Consider the following 26,887-nt stretch of genomic DNA (forward strand, 5'->3'; position numbering starts at 1 on the left):
ACAGAAGAAAGTGCTTCATGTTTTTCTGTGTGACAACATGACATACTGAGAAATCACTTACCTTGAGAACCATAAGTGTATGGCTTTGTGATGTATAGCTACAATAACAGCTTGCTGATAAGACATGAAATCCTTCATTTCGGTAGATGACATGATTCTAGTGGGTGGCATCTAATTTGAAACAGGTTTATATCATCTGTAATCTTTTGGAGAGCCTCGGAAAGCGCAGCTATTTTATTATTTTATAGCCTGCAGTTATACAAGCAAGATATAAACTGCATAGATTATTTTCTCTTTTGCTCATCGTAGAGTGAAAGGATAGTACCTATTTAGCCTTTGTCTCTGCCCCTTTAATTTTCTTATTCGCTGCACACTTCTTTGAGATTCATTCTGTTCTTTTTTACACCTACTTTTAAATATTTTATGGGTAGGGAGCTTATAATATGTATTGTCACGGCAGTTGTCTCTAGAGGTCAGCAATGAGTTTAATAATGAGATGCGAACCAGTGACTCTGTAAAACCCATTTCAGGTTATAAATGGCATGTTTTATTGAATCTAGTGTTAAAGGTTGTTAACGTATCGGTTGGTGATGGTCAGGGTTAAACAAGCTTCAACACGAGCCCTCTCATGTTGGGAAACTGTCAGTAAGGTATTTTTCCGCCTTCCCCTTCGCTGAAGCTGTGTTTGTGTATCACATCCATTACACCATGGATATGCTGTGGTTTAAACTCTAGGGGCCTGGTCTGAGCCTTCTATTAGTTTGCACTGATAAGATTTTGTTAAGCACAACAGCAACACTCCCAACTTCTGCTTGCTTGTGCAAAGTTGGACCATAGGCTTCCAGCAGGAACCTTTGAAATCAAGTCAAAAGCCAGCTGAAGCCTCTTTTTAAATGATGCTTCTTGCTTTGCAAACTTAATGGATTAGTGACTTAATGAACTTTGAGTAATTATATGTAACAGAAGAGGAGGATTCCTGATGTGGTAACCGTGTTTTCCAGGTAGCACTGATCTTTACGTTGTGACCACAGGGCTGCAAAAAGAACTTGGTCTAAAGAATTTGGTCTAAAGTTGGTTTCTCTAGGTCAGGCAGTTCAAAAAGTGAAAGGTTTTTAATATTGTTAGAATTGCCTTTAGTCAAAATCTCTCCATGCAGGGGCATATAAAGGCAGCTAGAGAACAATAAATTCTCTATCTACAAAAGCTCTGGATTTGGGATGGGTCTTCTTCTATAACCTGTATGTTCCCAAATTTACCACATTCAACTTTCTTTCCTCTATTTTACCAGAACTCCATTGGTCCTCAGAGAATCTCTGGCTGACATGGGCTTGTGGAGCAAGCTGCACCTTTTTTCTTCTTTCAGTTTTTGCTTGCTAAGTGGACATGCTGCAGCACATTCCCATGAATTCAAAGCCTCCTGCAGTGCCCAATGTATTGTTGATGCCAGGATAAGTGTTAAGCACTAGTTAAAGAAGATAGAGTACAATAGAACTTGCCTTTTTTCTATAAATTAGATCGAATAAGAGTGATGGCAGACAAGTGCGGGGCTCTTAAAGTCCATTTGGGAAACAAATGATTCAGAGAGAACAGAATTGTTAAAATTGAAGCAAATTTATGCATCCTAGTGACTACATCTACCTTGTGGCTTTGCCTTTTCCTTAGGGCGCAGTGGGGAGCTTTGCAAGCAGTACAAGGAATGCATTGATTTCCAGGAGCAGGGAGCATTCTGGACTTTGAACAGATCTTAGGGAAACATTCACAGCAGTATTTTGTATTTTCTAAAGAATCTAGCAACTCCGTCCCTGTAGGTTAAATGACTCCACCAAAAGCAACGCAGATTTGTTTCTCTCTGCTGCTTTGAAAGCACATTTGATACAAGTGCATGGATGTTCTCTCCTGCTCAGCTGTTTTTGTTTCCCAAAGTTTGCCATAATAGTCTTTTATAAAAAATATGGAATCGCCTCTGACATTTTCAGGCACTACTCGGCTCTGCTGCACTGAAAAATGACACAAAAGCAGAAAGAGCATGGATTTTTCACCTGCTCACGTGAAATGGTGAGAAATTGCTGAGAAGAGAAAAGGCAGTGGCCCTGCTGCTGCTGGTAGGTTTGTGCATTCAAATCCCAGCAATTCTGCAGAGCACTGTGAAAGAAAGTAAAAGTGAGGGGTTTTGCAAGCTTAAACATCTCCCACATTGAAACTCAGTGTGAGGTCGCTTCTGAAGGCTTTTAAGAAGCTGTATGAAATTTCCCTGGATCCCTTGCAGTGGACACATGGCTGTCCAGCGGACAGGCCCCACACTCTGCTCAGAGGTAGCTCAGCTCTTGTGTTATGGCTATTCCTGAAACCACAGAAAAAAAACTGTTAATGAAAATTTCATTGCAGTTTTGAAGAATTCAGTGTGAGGGGGACATTGTTTAGTAAAGGAAGCTGAGGACACACCATATACTGAGTGTGCCAAGGTGGGGCGCCGTGCGAGGTTCATCACAGCGTGCTGCCCCCAGGGACTGGGCTCTTTTGCAGTAAGAAGGACAGGAATGGAGGAAGGTTGAAAAGGAAAAAGTCCTAGGAGTTTTTATGGAAGCCAAAATTGTGCCACGTCGAGATGGAAGCTTTAGGACTGAATGTATAATATACATAAATAAAAAAAAAAAAAAAAATTAAAAATAAAGAGTTGATATACTAAACAGTTATAAGGAGGTATTAGAGGAAGCACAAGTCTCTTCCTCTTCAGTCCTGAAAGAATCAGCACATGTTTTTTTAATTACAAGCAAAGTTCATTTGTCAAATGCAACTCCTCTGAGTATGTTTGAAATGCTGGCTAGCTCTTAAATTACTTGAAAATTCCATCTCGGTTTTGGCAGTGGTTGAGCTCAAGAATAAGAAGTTGATAAAACAGAAACCAAGCATACCATAAACTAATGAGGGCTGTAACTTTAGAGGTCTTCTGAAACTAGATACAGCAAATTAAAGTTTTATATTAGTCCTGTGGGCCCAATGATCTATTTTTTTTTAATCTTCCTGGTTATAAAATGCTCCTTTACCATTTTATTTTTTCTTAAAAGCCTATAATATAGTGTTCTTTTGAATTTATATAATTTCAACATGTTTAATATTAATCATTTATCTTTTTAGCCCTTCATTAAAAACATGATTCTTAAATTTTTATGACTATCCAACCTGCCTCACTCTTCTTCATTTTTGTTTTTAGATGCATCATCCTATTCAGATGAAACCTGCAGATAGTGAAAAGTCAAACGGTATGTGTTTAATTTATTTTTACTTAATTGTGACTCTCTCTAAACTAAAACAAACACAACATTGTGAGAGCTTTTGCTTTACTCCTTGTGTGGTGTAAATGATACGAGGTAGATTCCCTACATCTGATGTGGTGGGGCAGATGTTGACTCGCTCTGAACTCCCATTTATTTGCTGATATAAAGAAAACAGTCTTCCCTGTACCTGCTGTATGTCACAGCCTGCCTTGCTACATATGTCTTTCTTTCCCTTGTGATCTCCTAGCAGAGAGGTGATGGAGGAGCACCTGATATTGATAGGAGGGAGATGAAATTGCAATGGTGAAAATAAAAGAGAAGAAACAAAAAACATTCCTGTGTTAACAAACCCTCAAAGCAGCTGATGGGCCTTAAACATTTGCCTAAGCTTCCTTTTTATGGAATGATTCTGTTCTGGATCTGAGCCAAATTTAGGTTTTAGTCATATGCTTGGTTCTGAAGTGGGAAAGCCACCTTGCAGCTCTCTGTATTCCTCTCAACAGTTGTAAAATGAATGCCATAAAGACAGTAATATCCATTCAGAGTACTAGGGTACTGCCTAAGTGGATGTATATGGCATACAAAACAGACAGCATGCTAAATCTATTAAACATGCCAGGTTTGTATATTCAAGGAAATAAGATAATCGGATGGTAACGCAACCTGGCTGTGTGTGATTCTTTAAAAATATATACATGTGTATATTTTGCCCCTTGATTTGTTCCTGTAATTTTCTAAAATATATGTTAAAGATATCATCTGCCTTCTTAGATTGCAAGAGCTTCATTTTCCCATAAGGCCCACATAATCAGAGCTGGTTCCTTCAACAGGCATCTTTGCACCTCATTAATTAGTAATCAGGGCAGAAGCCGTGCACTTAGAGATCTACATACCTGCAAATGTAAATTATGATTGGGCTCTAAATCTCTCCGCAAGGCTTTTTTAAGGTTTCTTTTTTGCTAATTGTAGTGCATCCCATTTTCAGGCTTCTCCAAGGATTATGAAGTTTGGGAGGAAATTAAAACTTCACATTATGCTAAGTTTCCTATTTGGACAACTTTCCAAACAAAACTGGCCACAAGCACAGGAAATTTGAGCCATCACCCATTTGTAAGGCAGTGATGTTCTCTCTCCTGGATTGATTTTCAGCAGTGATTTCTTGCTGTCTTTGAATGCATAGGAGGGAGGCCAAGGTGCCTTCATGGACAGAAGGACTGAACTTTTCAGGCCACATTGTGGTCAAGGAGAACTTTGCTGCTGGAATCCAAACTCCACTCACTAGTGTTTATTGTGCTTGCAGTGGGCATGTTTTCCCTTAGGCAGAGAAACCCTGCACTAGCTCCTCTGAACTACTTATAGCTGCTAGGAGTTCTCCTTTAAAAAACAAATTTCACCTCAAGTTCCTTGTCAAATTAGAAAAATCAGAGGCAATGGGTCAAAACTGACTCCCAGTGAGTTACTTGTTCACTGCCTGAGGTTTTTCTTCCTAAAGGAGATTGAGCATATTGGCAAAGGGCTGTGGGGAGTTGTGCATCAGCTTGGACAGCAGGGTAGGTTAGCTCCTCATTGCTGCTCTGAGGCTGGAGTTATCTTCATGATAGCCCTGTCTGCACTGTGGGAATAATCATTTACTTGCAGCTATCCCTAGCATGAAAATCACAAGAGATTGCCTTTTTCTTTTTCTTTTTCTTTTTTTTTTCTTCCACTTCCCTTTCTTTGTGTTTTTGAGAAAACATACGGGCAGATCAGAGGTTGCAATTTAAGTACCTTTTCCAGTTTGGACTCATGGAGGGTACCATGTACTTCTGGTAGGCAAGTTCTGGGGGTGGTGGACTCTTCCTTTTTGATGACTGGGGAAGCAGAAGGCAAAGTAATACCATGATGATGGTAGCAATGTTACAACTCCTCAGAAAGATGGGGCGTGGGCGTGGGATCCGTGGAGGAGGTGAGAATTTTCAAGCAGCTTGGACAGCCAAAAAGAGAAAGAACAGCAGCATGGGGGTGTGGAGGCCTCTTTGGCATGTGTTTCCCATATGCTTCAGGCTGTTCATCAGAGGAGGTATATTATCTGTGCCAACAGCAAGCTGTAAACTGTACCTCTTCAACCAGATTGGTAAATTCAAAGGCGTGCCAAGGTATCTTGGTTTGCATGATCCATGATGTTTGAGCTTTTTTAGGAATGCTTGGAAACCTTTGATTTTTGACTAGGGAGAGGATCCCACTACATTTTCTAGGTAAAGTGGTGTTCATCAGGTGTCAAAGAGGTTAAAGAAATTCTGTTGATCAGAATTTCCAGGTGGCTTGTGGAAAGATAGGTAGGAGAAGCTGAACACTTATTACAGTTCTGAGCTTGCACGTGTGTGTGAGGGCTTGAGAGACCTGTTCAAGCTCTACAGGGAGGAAGGAAAGTTCCTCTCATTCATCCTACAGAGGTTTTAAAAAAAAAACAAAAACAGTATCTGCTGTGTCATAAGATGTCCCCTCCCTGTTTTGAGTCCTTTGCCAAAAAGTTTGAATGGCCTTCTAGGCCCAGGAGTACTAGGATGAGATGCTTCTCCTTCTACAGCACTGTTCCTGTCTTTAGATGCAGGTGTCACTTCAGAAACCTGCCCCTTAGCACTAAAGGCCAAACTCTCCTCATGCAGACTGGGAGATGGGCACCTCCCGCAGGTGTTTGACTAAGTACCTGAGCACTTCTGCGGGATTAGGACTTCATCAGCAACCTGAAGATCTGTTTTCTTCTGGGTAGGAAGTGGGTGGTTGATAGACATCTCCATTCCTTCCCAATGTACAATAGCTCATGTGTCTCAGTCATCTCTCTGCTTGTTCAGATGAACCAAAGCTTAATTTCTTTTACCATCTTCAGCAGCTACAGGTGATGAGGAAGGACTTGCCTGTAGATCAAATTAATTTGTCTTCCCTGGAGGATTCTTAAAAGACTTTTATTGTTGAGAAATGTAACATCCCTGAAAGATTTTCAGATGATGAATGTTGTAGTGTGTCCTGGTCTGATAACCATGAGGCCTCGTCTGACCACCTTTATATTGCTAGGTGGTTATTTTAACCTGTGTTCAAATAAGGATTACCTGCCAGAAAAGGATGGTTTCAAGGCTTTGAAGGTTCCACCATTACTAGGTTTCACCTTCATTGTTAATTACTCACAGTGTTAATCCATTTAAGGATGTTTTCCTGTTTTCAGGCAAAGGAGGTTCCTGCACTCCTGTGCCATAAACATATTCTTGATTCTAAGTTGTGTGTAGCCATTAACATGCTACAATATAGCAAATAGTTAAATGTGACTTGGATCAGGATTTGAATACAGTCAATGCTTTTGGACACATATCTTGTGGGCAGTATGCTCTTAAATGGATCAAAGTATCTCCTCTTAAGTGAAAATGATAAAATTCCCCATTTAAAAAAAAAAAAGGAGAGAGACTGTGTGATCTTACAATTTATTTTTATTTTATTAGTGAAAACTTGAAAAAATAATTTTGAAATTCAAAGTGGCACAATTTTGCCTATTTGGAGGGAGTAATTAAATGCCATATGTTAGCACTAACACACAGAAAAGTTGATAATTAATGCAGGCAGCTCTGCATCCAGGTGTGACTTTGACAGATTGTGTGCAAGGGTTTTTCACAGGCTTACAAATAGGGATAAAATTCTGTCTTCCCCCTTCCCTTCTGGATGAAAAAAAAAAGAAAACAAAACCACAAACCAACCAAAAAAAATCCCATTTATACATAATTAACTATTTCTTGATTTTCTCAAAAGAGAAGGCAACTTCTGGACAAAAAGTGCACTCTTTAACTGACCGTACTCCTCAAAAATGTTTAATAAAGGGATGTAATTTAGATTTTTCAGGACAGAATTGTTGAGATTTAGAAGACAGAAGAGGAAAGTTTGTTGAATCTTCAGGGAGCTTTCCCACGATTATTACAGGGTTTAGTTCTTTTGTAGCATACAGAAAATAATCTCTACTCCTCTATTCTCCTGGGTTAGCACAAGCGATCTAATACAGCCTGCAAGAAATACTCATTACTGAAGCAAATTGAGTAAAGCTAAAAAATTAGACCCTTCAGGATGTTATTCTGCAAGTTGGATGTAGTGCTGTCAGAAGGCAGGAGGCTCGGTTTGAAAAAAGCCCCCCCAGCAGAGGTAGACTTCATCTCAGATAACCTTTGATGGCTAACCTAGGGCCCTGGATTCAGACACGGTTCCTAGGCTCCCATGCTGGTGCTTGCAGAGCTTGTCTTGATGGAGTTGGGAGAACAACTCATCTTATTTTAAAACAGATACCTGCACCTCATCACACATGCTTTCCAGCTTTAAGGCAAAAGATTTCCACCCCATATCCAGCAGGCTTAGCACTGGGTGTGTCACAGTAACTGTGCTGTCAGCATACCTAACCTGGTTTTGTAGTATGTTTGGATGGATTAGAGGTGAACCCCATCATTAGTTCATCAAGATGCTGTGCAGTTTCATGCCTTTGTTCATGTAACTAGAACTTCAGGCCTTGTTCTGTGATCTTCTCACTGATTCTGCTCCATCAATGACAGGTAATGAGCCACCCGCAGTTTTCATTAACTTTCTGGAGTTTGACTCATTGAAACCTTCCCCTGTTGCGGGAGAGAGAATTATCAAGCAGCAGTGAAATGCTTATGAGATGTGTGCACGAGGTGCTGACCCCTGTGCCCTGTTACCCTTCCCCTTAGCCCCCCAAAGCATTTGCAGTTCCCAAGCTTTGTCCAGCCCCTCAGAGCTCATTTATTCCTCCCATCCCTGCAGCTGGAGCTCAGGACATCTATGTTTTATCATGGTAAACAAGTTTTAAGATTTGACTGGAAGGATATACATAGTGTATGTATATAAATATCCAGTAGTGTTGGAGAGACTGCCATGAAACAAGCCATCCCATCTTGCTGGGAGACGTGAGATTTGTCTTTGGAGGAGCTGATCTCTTGACATTGATGACAGCCAATTGATAACATTTTAGCGGAAAATAAAACTGGACACCTAAACTGTAAATGACTAAAATTAGGCAAGACTGCTTTAGACTGCCATCCTTTCTCCAATCAGCAGCAGTTTGCACCTTTCCCAGGCTTGGTGCTTTGTTGGGTTGTGTGTGTTTAATGTTGGGTTCCTCATTTTACAGTCTATGGAGGAAGCCCAACCTCCACAGGCAAATCAACAGGCTTGGCTGATCAAAAGGGAAGTTTGCTAACCTCTAAATATGTTTGACCCATACTTCTTGCATTCCCTTGCCTATTTGCTTCTCAAATCGTGCCTGCATTCATTCAGAATTCATTTTGGAAAGAAAGGAGAGAAGTGGCTGACCAAAAATGCAGAAACAAATCCAGACAGCCAATCTTATGGAGGTGAAAAACCATTCCTTTCTCTGCGTGAGAATATATCCTTAAAAACTCATTCAGCCTAATAGTATCAGATGTTTTATCAGACGGAGTGAAAATGTGTCATCTTGATGCTGACAATTGTCCCTTAAAATGTTTTTTATGCTGGGCCCCTAGCCAGGAAAAGAATAGCAATTTTCTTAAGCTTCAACACTGATCAGCGCTGACTAATAGCACTGAATGCAGAGCACGTCACCATATCAATATGTTTTCTGTACTCTGAGCATTCTTCGTGAAATCTGCATTTTTAAGATGTACAGTACACGGGAGCTGGATGTTTAATTTACTATAAAATCACCCTGAAGCTGAAAACCTGCAAATCATGTTAGTTAAATGGCATATTTATAGGTTTACAGCAAAACTGAAGGAGGCCAGTGGGGAGTTTGTCGTCTGCTACTTCTCAGAAAATTGAAGCAAAGCCTTCCTGTTTACATCTCCCTTCCTTCGAATCTCGATGTGAACCTCTTTGGTTTGAGTCTTTGTCCTTGCACCTAAGCAGGACCCAAGGAACCTCTTCTGGGATGGTGTGGCAGGCCCACAGCTATTTTTAAGAGAGGGTTTGGATCTAGTCACCTATAGGGTAGACCTTCTCATAGTATTTCAAGCCTAAAATCAACCCAAATTTAAAGTGGGTGTTACTAGCTGGCACACCAGCAAAGATTAGGAGGTTCACAGCACAAAGCAAAAGGTAGAGCTTGGACCTGCGCTTGGCAGCAAGGCTTCCCCCAGCCTGAGCTCAGGTAGTTGTACGGAAAAGTCCACACAACAGCCCAGCCGGGTCCCTTGCCTCATACCCTTTCCTGCACCCTGGCCTTAGTGCGTAGCTGTTGTCGAGGGGACAGGCTGGCCAGGGACCCTCCTCAAAAAGGTTACACAAAGCAATATAAAAATTATGAGTATCCAAGTTACAGTCATCCTTTTACCAGCAGAAGTGGCTACCTAGACTCTCCTTGTGGCTGTGAGCTAGGCAGTTCAGTGAGGACATGCTTTAGTGGTCATGGTAGTGCTGGGTTGATAGTTGGACTTGATGATCTTAGATGGTCTTCCACTGTTTTTTAAATTCACTCTGATTTTCTTGCAAGCTTGTAGAGTGAGAATCCGGAATATAGGAGCTGGTCTTTGTTTTGGACTCTGAAAAATGCACGGGCTTAGTGCTTGCTTGTAAAAATGCTACAAATACTTTTTTAAAGTCAGTGATTCTAAGGAAAAAAAAATTTCTTCAAACACCTCTCATGATCAATAAACATGAACCTCTCCTTTTTATTGTTGGAATTATTAAATGCACTTAAAATGTTGAAGTATAATTCAAATAAAATCCTATGAAAATTGTCACAGTTTGTTCTTCCTCGACTGCAATTTATTCCATTTGACAACCTGGTACTAATACAGGAGAGAGAGTTGAGGAACAAGGGAAGATGCTTTTTGGGTTGGTTTGTTGGGGTTTTTTTGTAAGTCCAGAAATGAAAATAGTTCGTTATAAAAATAATTTGCACAATAATGGAAATAAGTAAGTGCGGTGCAGACTCTCTGGAGTAAAGCTTTCGTTCTATCTTTGCTTCCTCTCAAACTCTGACAGTCTGCTCATTAACAGTGAATTGGATTTACATGCCATTTCAAAAGAAAAGAAAGCACTAGTGTATATACTGTATAATAAGCACTTAGATTTTTTGGCTTAATATAGATGCAAGGGTGAGTTAACATTTTTAAGTCTTTCCTGAATGAATTAGGTTTTGATGACCTATTTCATTTTTAACATAAGTCCACAGCTTTAGACCTGTAAATTTGGGTTTGATTATCAGGACTGCGTGCACCCTGCTGCATAGTCTGGCTTTTGCTGATTTTGGTGACAGTGCAGGCAGGAAATATTCTACCAATAATTCAGGTAAAACATCTTTCTAATTTTTTTTTTCTTTTTTTTACAAATTCAGCATTATTACGAGTCAAAAGGTTTGGCTCTGGGAAACCATTAAGCAGCCCCCCTGTTAAAGTGCTACCCTGGAATATGTCTTGTGCCCTCCTGAAGGGGAGAGGGCTGTGGCAGTCTGAAAAAAAAAAGCAGGAAAACTTAATATATTCTTTTTCCAGAGCAGTTGTTACACATCTGCCTTTCGAGTGCCATGCATTAAGTTGGCTGAAATGGAAAGCTCAAATAGGAGCCGCTCTTTCAAAACATTTCTCAGGAATATTTTTCATTAGCTCGTATCATTACACACACAATCCCTTCTTCACCCTCACCCCGTCATGATTTCTTTCACACATGAGGGAGGTGAGGGAATTTATCTGAATTAAAATCTATGCAAAGATATCTTTAAAAGTCTCTCTAACAGAGGATGCTTTTTTCTTAGAAGCCGTGATGGGGAGGCATATGTAGAATGACTAAGGCGGCCAATTAATATGTTATATAAACAGCAAGCACCACTAGAAAAAGGAGAGAGAAAAAAAATAAAAAAAAAAAAGAGAGATTTGGGGTAGGGGAGGAAGGGGGGAAGGGAGGTTGTAAGTATAAAGTGTTTGCCTTAGGACTTGTCTTCAGTTACAGAGCCAGACTCACATGACTGGAGCTTGGTTTGATGTGGTAATGAAGCATTGATCACAGGAAAAAGATGAAATGGCCTTTGCTCATTCATTATTTTTATCTTCTAGCTGTGGAAGACAGAAAATTGTTCATAGGAATGGTTTCGAAGAAGTGTAATGAGAATGATATCAGGGTGATGTTTTCTCCGTTCGGGCAGATAGAAGAATGCCGAATCCTTCGGGGACCGGACGGGCTGAGCAGAGGTGAGTGTGTGCTCTGCAAAGTCTCCTTCCTTAAGTGCTAATTGGGAGCTGGATGTCACAGCCAAGGCAGGCGCAGCCGCTGGCTGCAGCTAGAGGTTATGCTGTACCACGTCCCACGTGATGAAGGTGTCCACATGAACTTTTCACAGTGACTGAAATTATCACCTTTCATTTCCAGTGTCAGAAAGGTCTCAGTGCCAACATATTAACTTGTGTTATCGCCCTGTTTGTCAGCTGGAAAGGTTCCTTTGCACCCTGAGAAAACACCCTCGCTTTTCTGCTCTCACAAAATCAAAGATCCTTCCCTGACCCCATTTCTGCTTTGTAGCATAAGGCCAAAAAAAAAAAAAGGCTGTAAATGACTCCTTGAATGCATGCAGGGTCATGGGAACTGGCCCATGTTGTAGCAGTATCTCCCCCCTTCCTGTGTTTTCCTATAGGCATATGCAAAACATAGGTCTGCTGAAAGTGAGAAACAAAGAGGTTAACTTGAACCTGAGAGCTTTGCCTGGATAAAAGTCTCTAAAAAGAGCTTTTCAATCTTGTGCCTCTATCACAACCCAAAATGCAGAGCAGAGGTGTTAAGCAGCACCACCGAGGATCAGGTGGCTGACCTGAACTTTGGAAATGAAGTGCAGCACAGACTCCGATAGCCAGTGGTCCTTTTTGAGTGCAGAAGTGCCTTTTGGGGAAAGGCCCTCTGAAAACATGTTGAAAAGAAAAATAAACATATATTGTTGACCCAAGCTGGATATTAACTCCATGGTATATGGACCTGAAATTATTCTCAGGAGGTGAACCTCTCAAAAAGTCAGTGGCAGGTGGTGCTCAGTGGAAAAGAAAATAGGGATGGTCCTGTCTGTGGGTGTGGAAGGGTGCTGTGGTACCAGCCGTGCCCATTTAACAGCATGGGGAGTGAAGTGATTTTAGCATGGAGCTGTGAAAACATGAATTCCATTTCTATAGGAAAAAAGAAACAGAGAAAGCACAGTTTATGCATTTTATTACATTTTCAAAAGGCACAGAAAAAATAATAGTACCCATTTTGTGTATAGATTTAGGTATAGATATAGATATTTTTCTTTACTGTTGGATCTACTTGTTTCCAGTAGGCTGTAGGATCCACTGTGTTTCCTGCAACAATTTGTGGGTTTTTTTTGTTTGTTTGGTTTTTCTTCTTTATTTATGTACAGCCCAGCTTCTTTTAAATACCCAGAAATTTCAGCAGGGAAAATTGCAGGTATTCCAACATTTCATGGCTCTGCTTGAAAGCACTTGCTATACTATTTCTGCATAATAAGTATTTGGTGCAAAGATATTCTGACAGTAAATAGGGAGCCCCAAGACATTACATACTTACACTTACACATGCTTAGTCTGTGATGCTAGAACTTTTGGGTCGGGGATGCAGCAGTCCCTTCAGGCAAGGAGACCCTCAGGATCATGGCTTTTGCCTTGGAGAAGACTAGGGGAAAGCTCTGAGGTTGATTCCTGCATGTCAGTAATGACTGCAAACTGATGGAATCGAGTGCTGTCATTTTCTTTCTCGACCCAACATTGAAGCAAACCAAATATTTCTGATTTCACTGATTTCATTTTGTAAATAGCATAGGGCAAGACCTGGGCACCAGATATTTTGAGCCTTTAAAAGATTTGACTCCTCAGCACCACTCAACAAAGAAATAGCTCTTTCTTGAGATCCATAGCAATCCCACTGCTTATATGGTTTTATTCAACAGACATTGTGCATAGTATGAGCAGAGGAAAGCTAATCATGAAATCCAACAGGCTGAGTGAGGTTGCGATAGTTTTGTTCTGCTGTAAATTGTAATCTCATGATAATCAGAAGCTGAGATTTGTAAGCCACGTCACCAGTGCATCAGGCAGGGCAGCAGAGCCATAACGTGCTGCTCTCTGCTGCTGGAGGCTAAAGATCTTAGTCCAGTTAGGTCACACACCAGTAGTCATAGCAGAGCTGTATCCTCTCTGCCACTCAGGTTTATTTCGGCCACAATCACAACTGATATTCTATCATGCCCTCATGCATCATGCCTTGTTAAACTTGAATTGCTTTCTACACACCCATGTTGACACTTGAAAATGAGTTCAGCTGTGCCAGCCAGGTTTTCAGGCAGATGTTTATCGGGTTCACAAAACCACCACTCCATGAGAGAAGGCAAAGTGTTGGGAAAATGGTTGGTATTGCAGTCGAGATGAAAAGTGCTAAGGGAGTTTTCCAGTGGAGAGACCTTGGCTGAAAAAGCACAGAGTGAAAAGCTTCTTCACTAAAGCAAGAGGGAGAATTTACACAATTAAATATTTTGTGACGAATTCCAATACTTAATGAGTTTTAATTCATGTTACCATTTTCAAGATGTTAGTTCTCTTTGCCACACTCATTATTTGTTTTCCCAGCACCCGTTCAGATGTACTTCCCTCCTAGACACAGAGGGGTGAATGAAAAACAGTCACTGTCACAGGAAAACACTGTCCTCACCATGCCAGAGCCTTGGGGAACTCGCCGTGCTCACAACAGTGAGATCAGAATATGGTCCAATAAACACTGTTTGGCATCTCGTTTCAATTGCCTAACAAGTGCCTATCATGGTATCTTGGACAAAAAGATTTTGAATAGTATATTCATTGGTATTTATGCCAGCTTCTGAGCTTTGGTAAAGGGTTCAGGCAAATAATTGTTATTACCAGCAGATAGTTACAAGGAATAGCTCCAGATTATGCTGCTCAGTAGAACATTTCTGGTGTGTGCTCCTTTTTTTTTTTTCCTTAATAAAGAGTAAAAAAGGTTACAGCTGACTGTTAATCCATGTCTACACCACAACAGCAACCTTACTACTAGTAGGGTAACAGTCTGCTGTCAACTCATAGGCATGATGTAGGGTTTTAGTATATCGCATGGCTCCAGCAGCAAGGAGAAATCCTGTCCTGTGGCATCAAGGGAAGATGTAACACTTTGTGATGAGTGTGATATAAGTGCTAAGATAAAGAGAGAGAAGGAGATTGAACTGGTTGTTTCTATTGTAGTTTCTAGCCAAGAGTTGACAGAACTTTAATAAAGTTGCACCCATTGCTGTCACTACTGATAATGGACCATCAGCATTTCCACTTCAAATTCCTATTGTCAGTTGTTTGAAACTCATCTGTAAAACAAGACTAGAATAATGATACAAAGCTCCAGTGGTGGAGCAGAATATTTTAAAGAAACTGAATTTTTTTTCCTTGACTCATTCTTTTCCCCACTATTGTTCACTCCTGCATGTAAGAAATAATTGTGGTTTATATCTGTAACTTGTTATATTCTGGCCAGCTACAAGACATAGGCAGCAACCAAGAGGCATTGCCTTCCAAAGGCTCTGGGATAGTCCCTGTGAAATTAGTTGGCTGGCAGAGAGTAATTCCCAGCTGCGAAAAGTATTAAAAATAAAAATACCCTGTTGGCTGTAGAGATAAAGAAAGCAGGGACTCAGCAGACACGGAGGCTGGCCTCTGCTTTAGCAGGGTTCGTGGGACTATCTAAAGAAGCTTGCCACTGCCTGTACTATATTCATTATTCAAAGAGAAGGATTCAGCCTGCAGGGTTGTTTAATCCAGCACTTTTTCTGAAGAGCTAAGTATGCTTTACAAAAATTCATGATTGTGATATCATGTGCTAAGCTTCATTATCATGAAAAAGCAGAAGTGAACTGCCTCAGATGATTAAGATTTTAAATCACTTATTGTAAACGGCTTAAGGAAACTTTCAGACCTCCTGACTCCTAGCACTGTGTAATGTCTACATGACCACAGATGCCAACACAGACAGCCATAGTGATAGCTGGAGTGTGCAGAAATGGCCAGCCATACCCAAATTTGTTTTGTAACTGTGCCACTGATGTGCTGTATTGACCATAGGTGGGTTGGTCTCTCATCACCTCTCTGTTATCTCATTCCTTAAAATAAGGATGGCAGTGCTCCTCTACCTTTGTGAAATGCTTTTTTTTTAGATCAGTGGATCAATATCACTGTATCACTCTAGGAATTATTACCATCCATAATGATGATAAAAAAAATCCTCCTATCCTTATCACAACAATACCACACAGCAAATTATTCTGCTGTGTTGCTAAGTGCAGATTTATATAACAGATACCAGAAAGAAGTCAACTGGTTAATAGCGTCCACTGAAAAAACCTGCTGCTAATAACACATAAAAGCAATTGGATATACCATAAAAATTGTGGAAAAGCTCAAAATGCTTATTTCTACATCTTCTAGGCTCCTAATTGTGTGATACTTTAAATAAAACATCACCAGGCACATGGGGCAAATGAGCATTTCTGCAGACATTGATTACCAGGTTTGTTTTTTCTTTCTTTCTTGGCTTTAAGAGCAGGTTAGAAAAGGCGTGGAGAGTTATACCACAGTCAGACAGTTTCATTTCATTAAAAGCCACTTATAACTTCCAAATTGAGGGGGTTTCTTAAAATCATAGACTCATTAAGGTTGGAAAAGACCTCTAAGATCATCGTCCACCCATCACCCAACACTACCATGACCTTTAAACCATGTTCTGAAGTGCCATATATTCACATTTTTTTGAACACCTCCAGGTGAACTCCACCACCTCCCTGGGCAGCCTGTTCCAATGCCTCACTGCTCTGGCAGGAAAGAAGTTCTTCCTAATGCCCAATCTAAACCTCCCCTGCTGCAACTCGAGCCCATTTCCTCTTGTCACTAGTTACTTGGGAGAAGAGACCAACCCCCACCTCAGTACAACCTCCTTTCAGGGAGCTGTAAAGAGCAATAAGGTCTCCCCTCAGCCTCCTCTTCTCCAGACTGAACAACCCCAGGCCCCTAAGCTGCTCCTCATAAGCTACATTCCCCAGATGCTTCACCATCTTTGTTGCCCTTCTCTGGACCTGCTCCACCACCTCAATGTCCTGTGGCACCCAAAATGGAACCCGTTACTCAAGCTATGGCCTCACCAGTGCTGAGTACAGGGGCACGTGAATGAATTAGTAAAAGAAAATTATTATTTGCATCATAATTAATTGCAGTGAAGGGTACGTGAGGAGGTTTTATGTGTTTGTTTTTCATTATGGATACTTACTGCTCCTTTCTCAGCTAACCTAACATGAAGTGCCAGCCACGGGACCAACAGTCTGAATTAGGGGCCACCTTCTGACTTATGTGTCTGTAAGTGATGGGAAATGAGGCCAGCAGAAGTGCTGTATTTTTAATTGCTCTTCAGAAGCACCTCCCTTCCTTACTTCTTTTGTGTAACGTGGCAACGTTTAAATTATTCCCAGTCATTATGGCACATTTAGTTTTCTTTTTTCCCCTGCTGAAACACGCTTCCAAGTGACCAGTATCTCTGCTGACCTTTGGCCAGTAACTACAGCTCAGATTTCCATTACTGCAACTTTGCAGTAATCCCTCCCCAGGTGGAAACCTGAAATGAAATCATTTGCAAGAGTTTTTATACCAGCAAGAGGGTCATTGGAGGGCTGTTAGAGAATGTGGTCTTTGGTATCCGTTTGATTCTGGGTTTCTGTAAATTCCAGTTCCTGAAGTCTGTACTTGGCAGGGTGGTTAATTGACTGTCTGATTAGATATACTTCAAGGGAACCAAGAGCTTCAGGAAATTTAAAATCTAGAATCTGTCATCTGGTCAATATTCAAGAGAGGTGAAGCCAAAGAGATGAGGCATGTTTACAGAACATGCCTCTTACTACCTTCATGTGCCTAGTGTGCATAAAATAAAGAGCTTCATTATGACTTTTTCAAACTGCTTTCCTTTGGGCTGAGTTGCTGCACTTGGTCTCAGACCTGTCGTGTGTCTTAGGCAATACCTGCTAACCAAATAGTTGTATAATAAACAATTTGCCGTCTTAATTTGTAGCTGAAATGTATTTTAACCACTAAAATTTTGGTGTGATGTCTTCATTAGAAGGCTGTTTCCCAGGCTGTTCCTTCCTTCAGACTGTGCTATATTAGCATGATATAGAAAAGGAAAAGTCTACTTTGCAATCTCAGCTAGAAATATTTTAACACAACTAGAGCTTATTTTTATCACACTTCAATTTCCACAGCTTTTTATTTGAGCCTTATCTTTCCTTTAAATAGAGGCTTTCATCTCAGAGGATCCCAAATACTTCTTGCAGGAGTATTTTGGCAGCTTTTCACTATTGTTTCTTCATAGCAATTGAAGAAGAAACTTGTTTACGATGAACTAGGAAGCTGTAGTGCAGCCATTACACCTCCAACTGTGCAGCCACCACACGTAGTACTGCGATTGCTCAGATGACTTTGAAATTCTCTCAAACCTTCCTCCGTGTCAGAGGGGTCACCGTATATATATATTTACTTTTTTTAATTGATTATGTCTGCCTTTCTTTCATCTCCAGAACTTTAAAGCCATGTTTTTAAACTTCCCTTTTTTAACTCTAGGCCTGATTAAAAAATATCTAGGGGGTTTGCATCTCCCTTTGGCTTCACTGAGGGTTTGGGGGGCTTTAAAACCTCTTTGGACCACAGCAGTTTTATGTGGGAGGTTTCTTGTGTAGGTGTGAAATCAGACCCCTTTACCTTGAGGCTTCCATACTTAAAAACATTCTGCTTCACTTGCAGCTCACAAGTATTGATGTTATGTTTGACTGTGCATGAACTGCCGACTGAACATTTCAAAACAGTCTATGAAAGCCTGGGATGAGAAGAATCGAGTGAAGGGGGAGCTGAAACGGGCCAGTGCTGAGTTTTTTTAAGTATTTCAAATAATTCACTCGCTCGAGCATCAAGCCCTAGCTTTGGGACAGCATGGGTTGAGGAGGAAGCTTATCAAATTTCACAGCCTGTTCAAAATCCTCTTTCAGTTTAGGGTTGGAGGGGGTTAAGGACCAACTCTGTGAGTTTAGATGTTCTCACAGCCAAGATGGCAAATGTGATAATGTGCTCCAAAATATCTTCTGTGACAGGGCTGGGTACCTCCCTCCAATTCTGCCTGCAGGAGGAAATTACTTTAAGCAGCCTTCCTCAGTCAATTATTTATCTGCTGTAAGGGTTGAGAAGGCAGCCTTGGAGAAACAACTAAAACTCTTAGACCTCCTTTCTCCCTCCTCTTTAGTTTCTGCTAGTGATCCCTGACAGTCTGAAAGCAGAGGTGATAAATAATTGCAAGGTGACTTGTGGGTTGGCTCTATTTTCAAAAGGTTTGGGGTTTTTTTTGTGTGGTTATGTAGCTGGTGGCACAAAACAAAGTCATTTCAAGGCATTAGCTACAGAAATATCCCCCTCTCCACGTTTTCTCTCCTAAGCTTCATAGCTCCTGTAATTGCAGTATCGGGATTTAGTAAGGTAGAACAGAAATAGTTTGCTTGTAGCTATTGGCCTGGAAGACCTTGGCCCATGGCACTGCAATCAATGCAGTATTCCATAGGATGAGGTAAGAGGCCATGCAAGTCTTTCTTGTTTCCTTGCACCACAAGGCATGAAATCTGATTAGTCTTGTCCTCTTGTAATTGTGATTTACAGCCCTAAAGCTGGCAGTATGTTCCCAAAAGACCACCTGTATCCATGAGATACAGTGAGTGAGAATATGCTGAAAAGGCTTTTCCCAGCCCCTCAGAAAGAGCAAGAGACCAGGATGGTTCAGGCATAGCTCGTCTGGCTTAAGCAAGTGAAATCTAGTGTTCTTAGACAACACATTTCTGATTAAGGTCTAGGTGCCCAACAGAACCATCCTCCCGAAGTGGATATGTAGTACCTGTGTAGGAAAATAAAGGTACTGCCATTGACTGTGGCAGAAAATGCAAGCATCTCAGAAGAACAGCTTTTCTGAATACCTAAATTATGTATGCAACTTCAGTAATGGAGTTAAACGGACTGAATCCTGTGATATAGGCTTAGCTCCCCTCCAGTGTGGCAGTCTGGTCATGAAGGAAAAGCTCCCACGGTTCACACATAACAAAATATATAGAAAACCACGTTTCACACATAATAAAATCGATGTTCACACATAATAAATATACAAATTTTGTGTGTGAACGTCCAGATTTGGTAGCTGAAAAAATAACCCTTGGCTGTGAATACCTGTAGCAATGTCTGGAAAAATGGTTAAATTAGCTAGCGTTTAATTGAGGTGCTTGATGGTAACAAATGAAGGTCTAGGTTTTCAAATAATTTAGAAATAAGATTGTCTACTGAATTTTTGCTGTGGTTATTGAGGCAAATTGGGTACTTATCGTGCCAGCTCCCCATGGCAGGGGGGTTGGAACTAGATGACCTTTAAGGTCCCTTTCAACACAAACCATTCTACAACTCTAAATGGCCACTGCCCATGGGTGGGAAATGGCCTGCCAAGTGGAGGCAACAAGGGGACGTAACCTTGTAGCCTCTGACTGGCAAACCGTAATTAAAATTCAGTCCTGCCTTCTCTGTGGAATGCTGTTTCCAAATGCTCATATTCAAGCTGCATAACCTCATTCATCAGGCATTCCCCTTGCCAGGAGAACAAGTTTCTTTCAAATGGGTAGGTCGCTCTGTGGCACTTTACAGAGACTGCTACGAAGGTCGTTTTGCTCCACGACAAAGGCAACAGGATCCACACAAATGAATTTGGGCTGAGGAACAAGGAGGGAGGTTTTGTGGTAGTGCTGGATGCTGAAAGTCCCCGACGGCTGAGCTTTGTGGTTAAAAAGAGAAAAAGCTTAAGGGAGGGAAGAGAGAGCCTGTTTTATCTTGAGACGAGTGAAGCTTTATTTCTCTGCTGATTCACATTTCTTTTGAGACCTGCTAATTGCAACATCTCTCACTAAGTTACTTACAGCAGTACTGCTGGGTAGAAATTGTGATAAATGCATAAACTGTGTCTTATTGATTTTTGTTGACATTTTACATGCTTCCTATGCATTCTAAACCTCCATTCAGTAATTGTCACTATGGTACACACTTCTGGATAATGAGAGCAAAAGAAGTGAATGAAGCAGTTTCTTGACCATTATAAACAATATTATTCAAGGCTCTGTGTGGGGTTTCTCTCCTGCTCTCCAGTATATCTCTATTTGTGCTCATCCCCCGTTGAATTTGCAAGACAAGGAATGGAAGCCTTTGGTGTTATTTCCTCTGTTCATGATAGATAGCAAGAGAAATGTTTTTAAGAGAGATTGCTTTGAGACTGATGGTAAATTTGGGCCTCTTTACTTTTAGTGCACAGCAGCAATATGGAATCTAGCAGAGGTACTGTAGTTTATTTAGCTTTCTACTGCATATTTTATATAGATTGCCTTATAGAAAGCTGCTTTGTTACATCCTTTTCTTTGACAGAAATTTGTTGCTGAATAAGAATAGTAAAGCAACACGTGGTGTGGTTAAACAGTAGTAAGACATCATCAGCTTTTATGTTACCTAAGAAATACACAGAGTCACAACAGTGCCATGAAGCTTTCCTAAAAGAATTCTGACTTCTGATTTTATGATGCTAACCTATCAGTCAGAGGTACATAAGCCAGCTTAGGTTCTCTTGTATCAAGGGCCTGTACATTAAAGAGAAAAAAAACAAACCTGCATGATGCAAAAATGCATTGACTTTATCTTCATGACTAGATGTAGTGCTTTTGGGTAATGAACAGGCATTGCTTTCTCTTACTGTTGTTTGATTAAAATGTGAATACAGTCTTGACTTGATAATCTTACCAGGTACACACAGAGCAAAAAAGGAAAGGTATTTTGTGCCTCAAATTGATTTGCATAAACCAAACAATCTGTTGCTTGCTGGATTGCAAAATGGTTTATTTTGCCCATTGGCCACAGGGGCAACAATGTTGTATTTTTGATGACGGAACGTAGCTTTCATGCATTAGCTCTAAAATGACAATATGCTTTAGTCTCTCAGTGCTTAGATTTGCTTCATTTGGAAATCTTTTAAGTAGTAATAATAATAATGTTTTGAGGAAATTGAGTGGAACACTAAATTATTCTCTGAAACCTAAGTTCAAACTGTGCAAGGCTAAGGGAGCTGAAAATCAATGCACTTTTAAAGTCATTAGAGATCACAAGTGAAATAAGTCTGTGTTGCTTTAGCTAAGCTTTTAGTGTGCCATGGTATTATTACAAAATCAGCCTGAATCTGCATTAATTTCACAGTCTTTTTCTTTAAGATGCCCAAGGGTGCATGAAGAATAAAATGTAAATCTCAGAAGGCAATGTTTTTATTAGTCAAAAGGGCAGTGAGTCAGGCACTGAAAAAGTTGACCTGTACTATGCCCAGTGTAGATATGACTGACAAGAGTAAAACGGTTGAAAAATAGCCCCAGTATTAGCCTACTGGCTTTTCATTATGATTTAAAAGGCTGAGGAGGGGGGAAAAAAAAGTGATTTTTCAGTTATTCATGCACATAGCTTCAGAATTGTTTAAGCTGGTGGTAGCTTTCATAGATCAAATAATTATACTGGTACCTAGGACTTGGAGAAACAAAAATCATAAAGACTTTTATTTTTAATATGTTATTTTCTTAAATGTTGAGATTCCACCTACATTACTGAATTTTGTCTGAGTCTCTTCACACTTAGTCACAGGCTACACAGTGGAGTTCTTCTCATCCTTATTTGTATGATTGTTCTTGGTCCATCAGGGAAATCTGTGGCATTATGGACTCTTCTGTTAAATCCCCAGTTCGGCTGCCAGTGATGCCAGTCGTTCATTCATTACCCACAGTTTACCTGCACAAAAGCCATAGCAAGCAATTGTTAATGCATGGTCTGAATAGACTAAACTATGCAATCCAAAATCTACATAAAAGGCTCACTTATTTCAAACCCTGTGGCTAAAGAACAAAAACAAAACAAAAACAAAACAAAAGGAAAACAAACAAACCAAACAAACACAAAAAAAAATAAAATTAAAAAACCACCCAAGCCAATTAAAGGAAAAAACCCTTTCTCCTAACCCATCCCCACCTAATTTTTTTTCTTTCATCTATGGTCAGATTAGCAAGTCAGCACTGTCGATAAATAAACTAGAGAAGTTGTTTATTTTTATGTACTACTGAGAACAGTGTCGTCTTGTGGCCGTTCTCGTAGACTGTGTTGGTTTAACAAGCGTCCAACCCTTTTGTCTTGTTGTTTTTTGTCTTTCCTGCTCCCTGTCCCCTTGTTCCCACAGGCTGTGCGTTTGTCACATTTTCTACAAGGGCAATGGCACAGAATGCAATCAAAGCCATGCACCAGTCTCAGACCATGGAGGTACAGTACTGTATCATTTGCCCTTTCTTTGTTTTCTTTGTGCAAATGATTGCGAATGGTAAAGCCATGCTCTCCTGGATCAGATCAGACCCATGACAATCACAGATTTAAACTTTTTACCAACTCACACCTGTCTTTGTGAAGCTTATTTTTCTTCATGACCTGAAAGCACACAATAAGGTTGCTGTGTGGTATCCAAACACGGCTCTCGATCCTGTTGTCAGTGGCATTCAGCAAAAAGTAAAAATGCTGTGAATACCACTCCTTAGTCATACTCAAAGTATATCTGGTGAGTAAAATAACTTTACTTTTAACACACACACCCCCAAAGAAAAATCCTAGTTTCTCTTAAATAGATTTTTAAGTCTTGTGGTTCATGCTGCTCTGAGGAAAAGCTCAAGAGATTTAACCTGGCCACGCTGAGTTACTAGTGCATGTGTTTTCCTGCAAATAGAATCTCTTTTTAAGTTAATATAATTTCTTTTTCTTCATGTAGCCAATAAAAATGCTAATGGTGACAGAGCATATCGAAGTGTGGCACTTCCTGCAGAGCACAGTCGTGGCTAGCCCCTAAAAGCAACACTCTTTATTTCCTTCCAAACTGCCTCTATGGCCTTGTATTTTATCATGATGAGCAACGCAAAACTTTAAACCTGTTCACTTAATGTGAATAGAGCTGTGGGCTAAAAATCCCTTCACTGGAGTGGTTATCAAATGCCACGGCTTCTCTGGCAATCTCAAAACTTTTTTCAGTCTGTGATTTTTGTCATGGTCTTTCAGAATTTTGCACAAAAAACCGCACAAGTATGAAGTCTTTACTTACTCTGGATCTTCTAGCTTATCATTGGAGAGTGCATGTTATACTGTATTATGTATACTGTATCTTCGTGTAGTGATGATTTTTCTCAGAGGTGGCATTGATGTTATGTGCACTTGTTTCTTTTTTATTTCTTTTTTTTTCCACCAGGACCTTTTGATCTTTTTTTTTCCTCAGTGACTTTTCTTTGCAATGCTCTAGTCTCCCAAAGCATGCTGGGTGCTAAACAATCATTATTGCGTCATGTCGTTGAGCTGCTTTATGTAACAAGCCAAGCGGGGAGACCAGGGGTGGGAGGATGGACAGAGGAGGAGAAGAAGGAGAAGATAAAAACCAAGCCAGTGCATGAAAATGTCACTAACTGTTTCCTGTATCCTACAAGTAATGATACCGGCATTGCAAAGCTCTTGTCTTTCCAAACAACACATTTGAATTTCGTTGAGCTTCTTTTATAATTGATGTGTTTTCTTTTCAGTGCAATGCATTTTTAGACCCTGAGTATACAGTTTTAGATGAGAATCTGCCAATGAGATGAGAATAATTGAGATGATCTTTACTAGAAAGCTGCTGTTACACAGTCTATGCAGTCTAATAGTATATTGAGAAAAAACTGCTACTATGAGTCTCTGAAATAATACTTGTAGCAATTTGTCTGCCATGCACTACTCCATTAATTCAGATCTGTATGTTTTGCTGGGTTTGATTCCAAGTAAAAAGGAAATGTTTATTGGTAACACTGTGTTTTACCTGTATTTTCCATGTGTTTTAATGTATTTTTCTGTCTAGTGAAATGAATTTTGCACACCTCTACTTCAGAAGATGGTAACAGTAAAGAAATAATACCTCTCAGATTCTCCCATGCTTCTGTTGTGTGCAGTACTCCAAAAGAGGCTGCATTTTGATCTGATACTCGTGTTAACATTAGTTCTGTAGAGTGTTGATCTCTTGAATCAAAGTACTTCCTAACACCTTTTGAGACATCGTCAATGAGATCCCCAAACTGGCAAGATGATTCCAAATAGTTTGCACTTTGAACATCTGGGTCTTTGTGTCAGCTGAACTTAGACTAAGAATCCCTTCTTGGAGACAAGCAGCACATCCTCCAACTCTGTGGGTGAGGAAGTCTCTACCTACTGTCTTGACAACACAAAGAAAAGTACAAAGGCAGCACCAGCTGTTTGGGAGGGAAATGGCTCTAAATGGGGTGGAAATACCATGCCACTGAGTGAGGAAGGGAGGTGCACCTTGTGTATGTTCTGGAGCTTCCTCTCAAGATACAAAATGGAAGAATGTAAAAGAGAAATCACCATTTATGAAAGAAAAAAAAAGTTTTGACTTGATTTTGCCAGCACTCTTCTAGTAAAATGCTAAGTTGAATTAGCTAGTGTTAAATCTTGACTCCCAGCCTGGTCCTTTAGACACCTTTTTTTCATGTTTTTTTTTCAAACAAAAGTGGGTTTTGGGGACAATATGTAGTAAACAATTAGGTTTCAACCCAATTACTGCATAATTTCTCTTCTGATTTCATTATTTTCAGTTCTTTGGTACACATCATTGACCAAGATGAATTTTCAAAGTGGGTTAAGAAAGAACAATGGGGATGTTAATGTCCAGATGAACACATCTCCTAGAATAATGAATTCTCTAACTACTCTTTCCACCTGACTTTCTGACCTGGTTAAATCAACTGATTTTAAAAACATAATTGCTACTTTAGTGGTTTTGCTCTCCTATCTCATTTCTGTGGATTTTTTGTTTGTTTGTTTAAGGCATTCAAATGCAGCACCAGCAGAAGACACTAATTTGTTATCATGGACTAAATTTGATGCAACAATAACAACCCTTTTCTCATATAGAGCCACTTGCTACATATAATTTTAGTCCTCAGAATGTTTGCTCTCTTGAAAATGATGAAGTGATGAAATATAGAGCAGACAGTGAAAAAATGAATTATAGATTCATAAATTGCAGAGATATTGTTTTTATACAATTTACTGACATTTAAGCATTCATAAATATGTCAGCTATAGTGTTGAGTGCTGAGCTGCTGAACTGAGAACTGAAGTAGCCATATAATATTTCTTCCTTTGAAATTCGTTTCTATTTCTTTGGAAATAGATTTGATTCTCCTGTACATCTAGGTAGAAAGCAGTAAGTTCTAGTTGTTCTTAGCCTACCAATCCTCATATTAAATAGAAACAGCTCGCGTTTTTTATTGGCAAAACCCAAAATATCTACCTCACACCTCCACCCCCCAGCTCTTTTTTGTTTTTTTTCTTTTTTTTTTTTTAAGAGGGTCTTAGTTTTAATATTGGTATAAAAATCACTAGAGAGAGGTAATTGTGTAACAAGCTGGCTCCTTCATAATCTTTATTTGATTACTGGAGTGGCATGTATCCCCTTTCTTCCTCACTGAAATATTGAAAGACATTTTTACAGCAAAATGCATGGAACAGGAGTTGGAGGTGGAATAATAAATCACAACTCATGATTTTGGGAGATAATTCTAAAGAAACAGTATTGATGGGAAATCTTCATACAAGAGATATTATTATTATTACGGTTTATTTCATCATTTTGTCTGTTGATTATGAATATTCTTATCTTTTGTCCTGGTGTGAGATTCTTCAGAGAAAAGGAGCACGGCTGCTTTTTGTAAATAATAGAGGACAGGAGCTTTTCTGAAGATGTTCCATGAGCAGCCAGGGGAAGAGTTAGGTTAAGTATAACCCCACTCCACGTCCCACGCTATGCACTTTGTCTAAAGTGCTGCTGTATTTTTTGGACTCGAGTCACCCTTCACTCTACCATTGTGTTCAGATTGAAGTTAGACAAGAAATCAGTGTAACAAAGCATTGCAGGGGGAGGGAAGTTATTCATTGCATCCTATGAAACTGAAAAACAGTATGAAATGGATTGACAGCTTCTATGACTCACAAAATGCCTGAATTAATTTGACGAACTGAATCATTGCAGTGTATAGTTTGCTCCCTTGATTTGAAATAATGAAGACTTGAAAGGTTAAAATACGAAAACATCTGTTAGCAGGGGAAAAAAAATAGAGCGAAAGGAACAGAGACGTCTTTCATAATCACATTTCATTCTCTCAGTGACTGCCCAGGAATACCCAACTTGAAGTCCAAGAGAACTATCCAGCTTACCTCAAAAGTCCATCTGGTCCTTGACCTCCTACTTCTTCTCAAGGCTCCCTCAGACATGGGTGAGGAGTAGGCTGCAGACCATATGTCTAGTTCTATTTTGCAGCTTCCCTGTTTCCTAACGTGTCTTGCAGCCATCCCATATCATTTAACAAGAGGCTTATAGAAGCAGTAGAAGAAATGGTGGCAACCAGGAATGGGCTGTTGCCACCA

General features: G+C 40.0%; 1 protein-coding gene across 1 annotated transcript in view; it reads left to right on the forward strand.

Annotated features, from left to right (window-relative positions):
- CELF2 (CUGBP, Elav-like family member 2) overlaps positions 1 to 26,887 on the forward strand; it is a gene marked incomplete at its 3' end in the record, with an annotated part of 117,101 nt that overhangs the window by 50,578 nt on the left and 39,636 nt on the right. The window contains exons 3-5 of the mRNA XM_008950028.1: positions 3,212 to 3,260; positions 11,330 to 11,464; positions 22,620 to 22,699. Coding sequence (XP_008948276.1) covers positions 3,212 to 3,260; positions 11,330 to 11,464; positions 22,620 to 22,699 — 264 coding nt within the window. The remainder of the gene's footprint in view (positions 1 to 3,211; positions 3,261 to 11,329; positions 11,465 to 22,619; positions 22,700 to 26,887) is intronic.

Source organism: Merops nubicus, unplaced genomic scaffold, assembly GCF_000691845.1.
Source record: "Merops nubicus isolate BGI_N331 unplaced genomic scaffold, ASM69184v1 scaffold32330, whole genome shotgun sequence".
NCBI classification, from domain to species: domain Eukaryota; kingdom Metazoa; phylum Chordata; class Aves; order Coraciiformes; family Meropidae; genus Merops; species Merops nubicus.